The sequence below is a fragment of the Sorex araneus genome, chromosome 5, assembly GCF_027595985.1.
Source record: "Sorex araneus isolate mSorAra2 chromosome 5, mSorAra2.pri, whole genome shotgun sequence".
Taxonomy (NCBI): domain Eukaryota; kingdom Metazoa; phylum Chordata; class Mammalia; order Eulipotyphla; family Soricidae; genus Sorex; species Sorex araneus.
Window position 1 is genome coordinate 142,459,386 of NC_073306.1, and position 11,248 is coordinate 142,470,633.

The following is an 11,248-nucleotide window of genomic DNA, read 5'->3' on the forward strand; positions in this document are numbered from 1 at the left end:
ACCCGGGAGGGCCGGGCGGCTGCGTCCAGCAGCGAGTCCGACAGCGCGGGCCCGGGGCCTGCTCTGGGGGCCTGCCAGTGTCTGCCAGACGGACCCTCGGGGCAGCAGCCGGCTGGGCACAGGCACGACAGCCTCTGGTGACCGGGCAGCCGCCCTCTGAGGGCAGCGGGTGCTCCAGGATGAGCCGCATACCCAGCACCAGGGTCATCCTGCGGGCGCAGGGGACGGGCCTCGCTGGGTCCAGCCCAACCCTCACAGGCACCCCCAGGCCCCTGGGGGCGCAGACGCCCGAGGGGATCGGGGAGATGGGGCACAGAGGGTCCTGCCCAGCTGAGTCAGGCGTCACTTTTGCAGGCCCCAGGCTCCGGGCCACAGCACCTGAGTGCGAGGTTGCAGGGACCTGGTGCGTGGAAGGCCTGGGGGCGGGGGGCAGGGGGCTGGGAGGAAGAGAGGGGCGGGAGGGAGGCTGGGCAGGGGGGAGGTGAGAGGGACTGGGGGGGCAGGGGGCTGGGAGGAAGCGAGGGGCGGGAGGGAGGCTGGGCAGGGGGGAGGTGAGAGGGACTGGGGGGCAGGGGGCTGGGAGGAAGTGAGGGGCGGGAGGGAGGCTGTGGGGAGAGGAAAGCTGGGGGGTCTGGAGAGGGCAGGCGAGGCGGTACAGGCAGGGGGGAGGTGAGAGGGACTGGGGGGCCAGAGGGCTGGGAGGAAGCGAGGGGCGGAAGGGAGGCTGTGGGGAGAGGAAAGCTGGGGGGTCTGGAGAGGGCAGGCGAGGCAGTGCGGGCAGGGGGGAGGTGAGAGGGACTCGGGGGGCAGGGCTGGGCGGGAGGGAGGTCAGGGGTCACATGTCTGACAGGGCGCTGGGGGGTCAGTGTTCCCCAGGGCTGGACTCCTGGTTACAGACCAGGCAGGGCCGTCGGGATCTCAGACCCCGAGGTCTGGGTTAAAGTTCCAAATGGGGACCCCCAGCCCCACTGCGGGTCCAGGGGTCCCGGGGCCACACGCCCGGATGCTCTGCGTCACCTGCTATCCTCGCCCCGGGAGCACAGGAGGAAGCCAGGAACCAGCTGAGGAGGGAGAGCGGGCCCCGAGGCCAAGCTGTCTGCACGGGCCCACGCCGAGCAGAGGCTGGCCCAGGAGGCGCGTCCCCGGCTCCTCCCCCCCGGACGGGCCCTGGGACCGGGGCTGCACCGCCATGAGAGTCTCGTCCCCACACACTCTCCTGGCCAGTGCTGGCACAGAGTAGCTGCAGCCCAGACACAAGCACGATGGTCCTCCCGGAAGATCCTCCCCTGGCCGGAGAGCTAGTCCTCCCTTCCCGTGACCCGGAAGCCACAGAGAGACACAGCTGCTTTGTCTCTCGCACCTGTAGGATAACATAGCCTCAGGTAGTTTAGATTTATTGGGTTACTCCCATCACAGTGCTCCCATTCCTCTGTGTTTATTTGTAGCTTCTTTCTTTGTGTTCTGCCACTTGTAAATATTGTTTTTCTCTTCTCCTCGAGTCCTTTGCATAATTTATTCAGAGCCATGTCCTTTTGTATGGACACAGGAAGACTTAGCAAATGCCATGCTTTTGTAACCTGGGAGTCATTTGGCTCTACATGATATTTTCCTCCTGGGCATCTGTTCTCTCAGCTGCCCTTACTTTCTAGCTCCCCCAAAAGCAGGGTCCCGTCGAGGGACGAGACGGACCCAGGGCAAGTGATGAGTTGTGTGCTACCCTGGCATCGAGATGGGCCTGGCCAAAGTGCCTAATGCTTAACTATAAGTTAAGAGCTTGATCATGGACAAATGCTGTCATGATCCAAATAGTAATGACTAGATTCGGACCCTGCTAGGGTTAGGAGTGATTAATCTGGCCTGAGCGCTGTAGTCTGAGTCTGTGGCAAGATGTTGCCAGGGGAGCTGCCCCACAGCTTCAATGTATCTCTTACTATGTCCATACAAAAGTAACTAGTATTAAGATGTGATGGAGTGTTTGGACTGAGGAAAGGAGAGGTATTTTGCCTGCGGGCAGTCGGGAAGGGCTTTGGAATGCCCCTAGGTGGGGTTTCCTGTGAACCTGGTGGCCCTCAGGAAGGGCTTCCTTATGTTTATTTTGCTACCTGGCTGTGTAGCCCAGAGGGCAAGGTGGAGAGACCGGCAGAGGGGGAGAGACTGGTGAGGAGGGAACGGAATCCTGAGAGGGAAGAATGCAGAGAGCGGGATGGAGGGGTGAGGCGCTGGGGAGAGAGTGGAGAGAAGAGAGAGACGGGAGATGGAATAAACAGTAACTGATCAGCAAGCATCTCCGTCCTCGCTCCTTCGCCTGCCCAACGCCATGACCTCCCGGGGCGGGGGGGGGGGGGGGGGGGAACAGCGTGAGACTACGGAGCGCGGGCGGCGGCGGGAGACACAGAGCACCGCTGCCACCTGCCCCCTTTCCGTGATGACACACGCACCCCCTGGCCACCGGCTCCTATGACCTTTGCCCGGTGCCTGAACCATCTGAGCGTCCCAGAGCTGAGACGGGCGGGGTTGGGGTTGTCTCTGTTCAGTCTGATGTGGGTTAAAATTCCAAATCTGGACGGGACCACTGAACTCATCTCTCACGCGGGTCTTCCCACCCCCGGGGGCCCGGGCACACGCCAGCACTACCCAGCAGAGCCCTGCTCGCCCCACCCACCCTGGGGCCCTGTCTCCCACGGGACGGCTAAGTGGGCGCTGGGACAGAGCGCCCCCAGCACGAGCACGGCCCCTCAGGGACACTTCCGGGGATAGGCGTGCTCTGAGTCTGTGAGGGGCCCTCTCACCCCACTCACACCCACCCACCACACACACACACACACACACACACACACACACACACGCCACACTCATAACCAGGCAGACTGCCCTGGTCTAGAGAAAATGCACGTCTTCACACTCGCTTCCCAAGGGGCCCCATTGCCGCCTCCCTCCCGGCCTCCCGGCCACGGTCCCTTTGGGCAGCCCCAACGCCAGTGCCAGGCCGCTGCCGCTCGGAGCGCCTGCGGGTGTTGGCCCTGCCCTGCTGCCATGGCCTCTCCGGTCTGTGTTTTTGTTTTTGTTTTGCATTTCTGCATCTCGAACTCCAGGAGGGCAGGAGGAACAGCGCCGGGCCTCTGCACCTGCACAGCATGGTCCTATGCTGCCCTCTAGTGCCAGAGACTCGCTCGGTCCTCAGGGACCATTCTAGAGAATTCTAGAAAGCCCCAGATTCCTGGAGCTGGCAGTCTGAGAGAAGATGCCTGTGTCTGAGAGAAGCTGCCCGTGTCTGAGAGAAACTGACTGTGTCTGAGAGAGAAGCTGCCCGTGTTTTCTCTCTCAGACACGGGCAGTTTCTCTCAGACACGGCAGCTTCTCTCAGACACGGGCAGCTTCACTCTCAGACACGGGCAGTTTCTCTTAGACACAGGCATCTTTCTCAGACACGGGCAGCTTCTCTCAGACACAGGCAGTTTCTCTCAGACACGGGCAGTTTCTCTAGGCTATTCTCACTGCTTCCTCCGGTCACTGGGCACTGCAGCAAGTCCTCTCCCACCTCTGGGTTCGAGAGCAGCATCCCGGGCCTGGCTGGCATCTCTGGCGAGTGTCACTACCACAGCAGGAGGGGCCCGCCCTTGAAGAGGAAGCCCATGCATGCAGGTGAAGCAGGAGAAAGTGTGCAATGTGTGTGCCACTGGGAAATGGGCCCACGGAGACTCGAGCAGCTTCTCTCAGACACGGGCAGCTTCTCTCTCAGACACGGGCAGCTTCTCTCAGACACGGGCAGTTTCTCTCAGACAGGGGCAGCTTCTCTCAGACATGGGCACCTTCTCTCAGACAGGGGCAGTTTCTCTCTCAGACACAGGCAGCTTCTCTCAGACATGAGCAGCTTCTCTCTCAGACACAGGCAGCTTCTCTCAGACACGGGCAGCTTCTCTCTCAGACACAGTCAGTTTCTCTCAGACAGGGGCAGCTTCTCTCAGACATGGGCACCTTCTCTCAGACAGGGGCAGTTTCTCTCTCAGACACAGGCAGCTTCTCTCAGACACGAGCAGCTTCTCTCTCAGACACAGGCAGCTTCTCTCTCAGACACAGTCAGTTTCTCTCAGACAAGGGCAGCTTCTCTCAGACATGGGCATCTTCTCTCAGACACAGTCAGTTTCTCTCAGACACGGCAGCTTCTCTCTCAGATGCAGCACAGCACAGCCAGTGGGAGCTGAGCATGTCGCTGTTTGCCAGCATGACGAAGTCTCTGAGCCTGAGGGAAGCCACAGCTGCCTGTCTGCTCATATGGAGACGGCCAGGCCTGGAGAGCTGCAGGGGTCCAGCCTGCTTCAGAGTGGCCGTATCCCGCCGCCAGCACCACCTGCTGGGTCAGGCCACACCCATGGGTTCAGAGAAGTTGAAGACCCACATCCACAGCCCCCCAGAGCCCTGCCCAGAGCCCCTCAGAGCCCCCCAGAGCTCTGTCCATGGCCCCACATGAGCGTCTGTGCAGTGTCCAGGGGACCCTCCAAGGGACACACGCCCGTGTCCTTCCTGGTCCCCAGCACCAGGGCACCTGCAGGTGGAGGTCAGAAGTGGTGTCCCCTTCCCAAGAAGGGGCGAACAGGATGGATGCTGTGCTACCTCCACACTGCGGCCCAGGAGACCAGTCTTAGACCCGGGTCTCAGAAGCCCTCAGACCCTTGCGGCTGGCTCGGGGCCTCAGCACCCCCGAGAGCTCCCGCCCGGCTCAGCCTCACCCACCGGGGAAGGCAGAGCAAGGCCGTGTGGGCGGGCAGCCACCCTAGGCCTCTCCCCAGACCCGGGAAGGGCGGAGGGCGGGAGTCCCGGGCAGGGGCAGGGTTGAGTGGGGGCTAGGAGGGGTGTCTCCTGGGTGATGCCGTGTCCCCTCCAGGCTGGTGGGCCCAGGGCCGAGCTGGGGAGTACTCTGGCCCCAGGGGGCTGCAGCAGCAGGGCACGCTCCGAGCTCAGGGGCACGCTCTCACACGCCTGCACCAACCAGACATCCTGGGTGCATCCCGTGGAGAAATGAACACGCATGTGACTGAGCACAATGCAAGTGTGACAGCTAGCACGTGTGTGCATGTGTGCACAGAGCTTGAGCAGGACGTGTGTGCAAGCATGTGCACACGGGTGCAGACGCCTGCCAGGCTCAGCAGGCCCCACCCCCGCTCCCAGCCAGGGCTGCAGGAAGCCATGACTCAGGGAAACACAGCACGGCCCCAGCCTCCGCCTGCGCCCCGGGTCTGGGTCCCTCCCCCAGGCTGGCCCAGGGTCCCTGGAAGCCCCACGGGCCCACTGGCACTGCGCCTGCATGTGGGCCCCCCTGCTCCGTGTCCCACGCGGAGCCCCTCTGGGCTGGTCCAGCCCCTGGAGCAGCCCCTGGCCGGGGACTGGAGCTCAGGGACCGGGAGGGGGGAGGGAGCAATTCACGGAGGCTTCCTGGGCCCATCCCAGAGAACCAGGGTCCCACGACAGTCCCCCGACGTGCCTCCCAGTGCTCTGCGATGCCGCCTGGCTGTCTGCCCCTGCTGCGCCCACGGTGCCAGCTGGCCACTCTGCTCGCTGCCTTGGATGGGGCACGGAAGCGGGGAAGGCCCCCGTGGATTCGGATCCAGACTCTGCTTGGTGAAGCGAGTCCCGTTGTCTGGGCCCTGGTGCAGAGCCACGCTCAGGGCCCCGGCCTCTGTGCAGCCCCTCACAGCCGGGGTGCGGCAGCCTTCGCTGAGGCCCAGTGCTGTCCCTTCTCTCCGGGAAACCCGGCCCTGGGGGTCCATCCTGACCCCTTTCATGTCTTTACTTGCTTCCCAGCCGCCTGGGGCGTCTCCAGGCTCCTTGCTCGCCTGACGCTGGCTGGGGACCCCCTGAGCTCTGGCCCCCGCCAGGCAGAGCAGGGCCGCCCTTCAGCTTCACCCTGGACGTTCTTGAGGATGTGACCCTCGGCCTGAGACCAGGAGCTCCTGCCAGCCGCGGGGGTGGACACGGTGCCTGGTGAGGGGCCATCTGCTCCCCACTCGCGCAGGCTCTTCCCGAGACACAAGCAGAGGAACACCCGGGGGGGGGGGCGGCGCCTGCCAAGTATCTCGCCCCCGCGGCGAGTCGAGCTGGCACGTGCGTGAGTCACACACAACAGGGCTGAGTCGCCCACCTTGGTCCCTGGCCCCAAGGCCAGCAGTTTGTTGAGGGGGGACGCTGACACGTCTGCGGCACGGACCTGCCTTTGCGCTGGGCACTGGCCAGGCTGGGAACCACCTCTGCCCAGGGGCGCGGTCACACACGGACACTCCCATCCTTCCACGGGGGTCTCGACGGACCCCTGGGGCCCCTGGGGCCAGGACGCGCCTCTCCCCTGCCGCAGTCTCCACTGCTCAGCCTCAGCTCAGGACCGCGGCCCCGCCCCCTAGCCCCCGCGTCCTCCCTGGGCTCAGCGAGGGTCTTCTCGGTACAGGCGGCGCCTCCCTGGCCCGCACGTCCTCGCGCCTGGACCTCGGGCCGGAGCCCCACACGCCGCGGCAGGGGGCCCAGGGGTCTCGCCGAGCCGGGCTGTCCGGGCAGCCCGGTGCAGAGCCCCGGACCCCGCGCCCTGCTCCTGCGGGCGGAGCGCGCGTGTCCCGGCCGCCCATTGGCGCGCGCGCGGCGGGCGGGGCGCGCGGGCCGGGCGGGGCCAGCTGCGGGCAGCGGCCGCTCCGCGCCATCGGCGGCTTCCCCAGCCATGGACGACGTGGAGGTGGTCGCGGCGCGGTCCGGCAGCCTGCGGCGGCTGCTGGAGCAGCACTCGGGGGCCGGCAAGGCCATCGGGGTGCTGACGAGCGGCGGGGACGCGCAGGGTGAGCGCGGGCGCGGGGCCGCGCGGGCCGGTGGGGTCGGCGGGGGCGTGTCCACCCGAGGGGCGCGCGCGGCGGGGCTGCGGGGCGGGCAGGGGCGCAGTGGCCGCCCCAGGGACCCCCGTGGCCTGGCCCCGGCCCGGCCCGGCGTCCGGCGTGGCGAAACGGCCAGTGCCCGGCGCGCCCGCGCGCGCTCGCGGGGTCCCGGGGCGGGTGCCAGGCCGCGGCGCGCGGGGACGGGGCGCGGGGACTGGCCATTCCGCGGCCGGTCACTCGGCGGCCGGTCACTCGGCGGCGGGCCCCGCGCAGGCTGCGGGGGGGACCGTGCGCGCGCGAGCCCCGGCCCCGCCCGCCCCGCCCGCCCCGCCCGCGCCCCCGCCGGCCCACGCGGCCCGGGATGCTCGGGGCTGGCCGCGCCGTCCGCGCGTGACCTTCGCTCGCCCTTGAGCGGGGCGGGGCGGACGCGGCAGGTTGGGGCCCCGGGGCCGCCCCGCCCGCGCCTCGGCTACGTGATGCCCGGCCCGTCGCCGCCGCCGCTGGCGCGCCCCAGGCCTGGCACCTCGCGGCCCGGCTTCCGGGACCTGTTGCGGGCAGGGGGCTCCGGCAGCCGCGCCGGAGAGAGAAGCGGGCAGGGGGCCCGGCGCTGCGCCAGCTCCGATGGACTCCCCGACGCACGCCGCGGGAGTGACTGAGGTCCACGGCAGGGCCGGGCGTCCGGGTGGCCTCCGTGGGGGGATGTGTCCCCACCCTCGCCCCCGCCTGGCCAGAGCCCGGGGGAAGCGCCGCCCAGAGCGCGCTGCCCCTCCGCCAGGGCGCAGGGTGCAGGAAGAGGAACTGTCGAGGAAGCCCCAGGCTTCAAGGTCAGAGTTTTAAGGTGGTTCTAGGACCCAGGTGCTCGGCCCCGCGGAGCGGGATCATTCTGGGCCCTCCATAGAGGCGCTGCGGGTCAGCGCCAAAGCGGTCAGTGCCAAAGGTGCCCTGCGCACAGCTACGACCTACAGTGCGCGAAGCTGGGAAAGTTCCATCCGCTGAGCGGGACTAACTAGCGCAGAACCTGTGGCTCCGGAGACCCCAGCAGGGCCCTTTGGTCCTGCTGGGCACCCAGGAAGCCTTTTGCTCCTCGGAGCCCGCCGGGGATCTGCGATGCGTGGACACCCCAGTTCTGTCACGGTTTGACCCTAGGACAACGTGGCTGGGTCTGAGCTGCAGATCTGGGAGAATCTACTCCAGCGCCCTCTCAGGTCTCTGCCCACCGGGATGTCCGGGCGCTGGCCGCTGCCCGGCTGCGGGGACCAGAGCCCGCTGCTGACCAGGCCCTGGCTGAAAGGCCCCTAGAGACACGAGGTGGACAGTCTGGACCATGGAAGGGCCAAGCCCCCGGCCCGCAGCATGGCGGCCGCTCCCCAGCCCGGCTCTCTGGCCCCACGGGAAGCCTGTCCCCTCCCCAGCGGCCCTGGGCTGTCAGCTGGGGCCCCGGCCCACCACGTTCCTGGCCACAGCTGCGGAGGTTTCTGGAAGCTCTGAAGCACAGACATCTCCGGTTGTGTAGCTGTGGTGCCCACGGCCACCGTGCAGGCCTGAGCCCAGGAGGCCGGGAAGGCGTCCCTGGGGCGCAGCCCACCGTCAGCCTTAGTGGAAGCACCGCGCCGTCTCCCTGGGAAAGCACCCGCCCCCTCCACACTCTGGCCTCAAGCCTCAGAGCTTCGGTCAGCTTTCAGGGCCAACCGTCCCCAGGGCTGGGCACCCAGGCGACCCTGCTCAGGTGTGGGACTCCCTTCACCCCTGTGCTCGTCTGTGGGGGCCACCCTGGCCCCTGGCTGCCCCGTGCCTGCCTGGGCTTACTTGGCCAAGGTGGGGGCAGGTGCCGCAGGCCCGCCCGGGAGCACCAGGGAAGGGGCCTTGGGGGAAGGAAGCGAAGGGCGAGGCTAGGGGCCGCCCAGGGAGGACTTTGGAGTTTCCTGTGCTTCTGATAAGCTCGGGAAGGAGCCGCAGCCGGGCCCGGGCACCAGGGAAGACGTGGCTGCAGGGGCTGGGGGCAGAGCAGGAGGAGGCCGGGCCACGGGCCTGAAGGCCCTTCCCAGCAGTGCCGGGTGGGCTGGCCTGAGGGGACCACGGCCCGCTCCAGGTGGAACTCTGCTGACCCCCGAGGCCATCCTCGGACTCACTGCCCCACCCCCACTCACGGATCCTCCCGTGTCCTGCAGGATGTGCGTGGGTGTGAGTGGCATCAGGCCGTGGCACCCACACCGAGGGCCCCAAGACCCTCTGTCCTTGGCCAGCTTCTGGCACCCACTTCCCGTCCTGTCCCAAAGGGTGGGGGGCAGCCCTGGCACCACACTGACTTGCCAGCTGGGCCCTCCTGCGGGGCCCGTGTCCACTGCTGCCCCGGGGACCAATGCTCCTCGCCGAGTGCTCCTGGTGGGGAGCCCAAGCCCACCAGGGCCAGGATTGTCCCCTCACTTGTCACTGATAAAGCCCCACAGCCCTCGCAGAGAGAACTCACCTGATCCATGTGCAGGGATGGATGATGGATGGATGGGCAGGTGGGCGGGTGGGGGAGGGGAGGGGTGGATGATGGACGGATGGGCAGGTGGGCGGGTGGGGGAGGGGAGGGGTGGATGATGGACAGATGGGCAGGTGGGCGGGTGGGGGAGGAGAGGGTTGGATGATGGACAGATGGGCAGGTGGGTGGGTGGCGGGGAGGGGTGGATGATGGACAGATGGGCAGGTGGGTGGGTGGGTGGGGGAATGGGTGGATGATGGGCGGATGGGCAGGTGGATGGGTGGCGGGGAGGGGTGGATGATGGACATCCGGATGGGCAGGTGGATGGGTGGGGGAGGGGAGGGGAGGATGCTGGACGGATGGGCAGGTGGATGGGTGGGGGAGGGATGGATGATGGACGGATGGGCAGGTGGATGGGTGGGGGAGGGGAGGGATGGATGATGGATGGATGGGCAGGTGGATGGGTGGTGGGGGGAGGGATGGATGATGGACGGATGGGCAGGTGGATGGGTGGGGGGTGGATGGATGGAGAGGTGGCGGTGGGTGGTGAATAGATGGGTGACGTACAGGTGGGTGGTGAGCTGAGGGTGGGGGGTAGATGGACGGATGAGGGAAGAATGACAGGTGATGGATGGTTGATAAAGGTCCCACATATGTTCATAATCCTGATTCCACTGACTTAAGAGTCTTGAGACTGAGTCTGAGGCAGAAAACTCCAGCTGAGAAGCTTGGGGTCCCGAGGGCCCCAGCACAGGAAACACCCGGGTTGTCGCTCCTACACCCGAATTCCGGGGCCGGCCGCTTTCTGGAGACCTCGGGGGCACGTAGGGCAAGTGTGTCTGAAGTGTGTCCTAACGTGAGCTCACGGTCTGCTTCTGTGCCGGATGGAGGCTCTGTGGGTCCAGGCCCGCCCCCCTGAGCGCGGACCCCGGGTCAACATGGAGATGGTGGGAGGGCGTGCGCGCTGAGCACTGAGGGGGGGGCACTCGGCAGGTCCAAGCAGAGGAGCCTGGTGACTACCAGGAACAGCGTTTTCCTTGCAAATGACTTGAAGTTTAAACAAAGTTCCCAGAACGGGGATCTGGGCATGTGGGACCCAGTGCCCACCCCGACCCACCCTGGACCACCCTGGACCACCCTGATCACCCGGACCCACCCCGACCTACCCCAATCATCCCGACCCAGCCCGGACCACCCCACCACCCCACCACCCCCACTGACCACCTCGACCCACCTCAACCACCCTGACCACCCCGACACACCCCGAACCCCCCGACCCAGCCTGACCCCCCTGACCACCCCGACCCCTCCAACCCAGCCTGACCCACCCTGACCACCTGAAACCCCCCCACACACAGCCTGACCCCCCCACCCCGACCACCCTGACCCAGTGCCGCCTTCGTGTACAGGGATGTGGGGGCAGGGCGGGAACGGAGCGTCTGTCCCTGCACACCCCGGGGACCGCATCTTCCCAGCACGTCTCCTGGCCTGGAAGGGGCTCCTTGACTCTGGCTTGCGGCCAACCCTGCTCCCTGACGTCTGGTTGCCTTGTCCAGAGAGGAGGAGGCCGGGGGCACTTGATTTCTCACAGAAGGATCTCTGAGATGAACATTCCCTAATAAAAACCACAGCAGAAGTGCAGATGCAGTGACACAGCAGCCAAGAGAAGAAAGGCGGGTCCCCGTGGCCTTAGTGACACAGCTGAAACAACTCAGCCTCTGTGTAGGCCTGACACGGAGAGTGTAGGCACTCAGCTCTCCCCGTGTCTCCTCACACGGCACCCACGTCTCCTCACACGGCACTCACATCTCACACACGGCACCCACGTCTCCTCACACAGCACCCACGTCTCCTCACACGGCACCCACATCTCACACACGGCACCCACGTCTCACAGCACCCACGTCTCCTCACACAGCACCCACATCTCACA

The 11,248-nt window shown here is 66.4% G+C and overlaps 1 protein-coding gene across 1 annotated transcript in view; it reads left to right on the forward strand.

Annotated features, from left to right (window-relative positions):
* The first annotated feature begins 6,632 nt into the window (after positions 1-6,632).
* Positions 6,633-11,248, forward strand: part of PFKP (phosphofructokinase, platelet) — a 21,113-nt gene continuing 16,497 nt past the window's right edge. Inside the window, exon 1 of the mRNA XM_055139155.1 lies at positions 6,633-6,815. Coding sequence (XP_054995130.1) covers positions 6,701-6,815 — 115 coding nt within the window. The 5' untranslated portion in view covers positions 6,633-6,700. The remainder of the gene's footprint in view (positions 6,816-11,248) is intronic.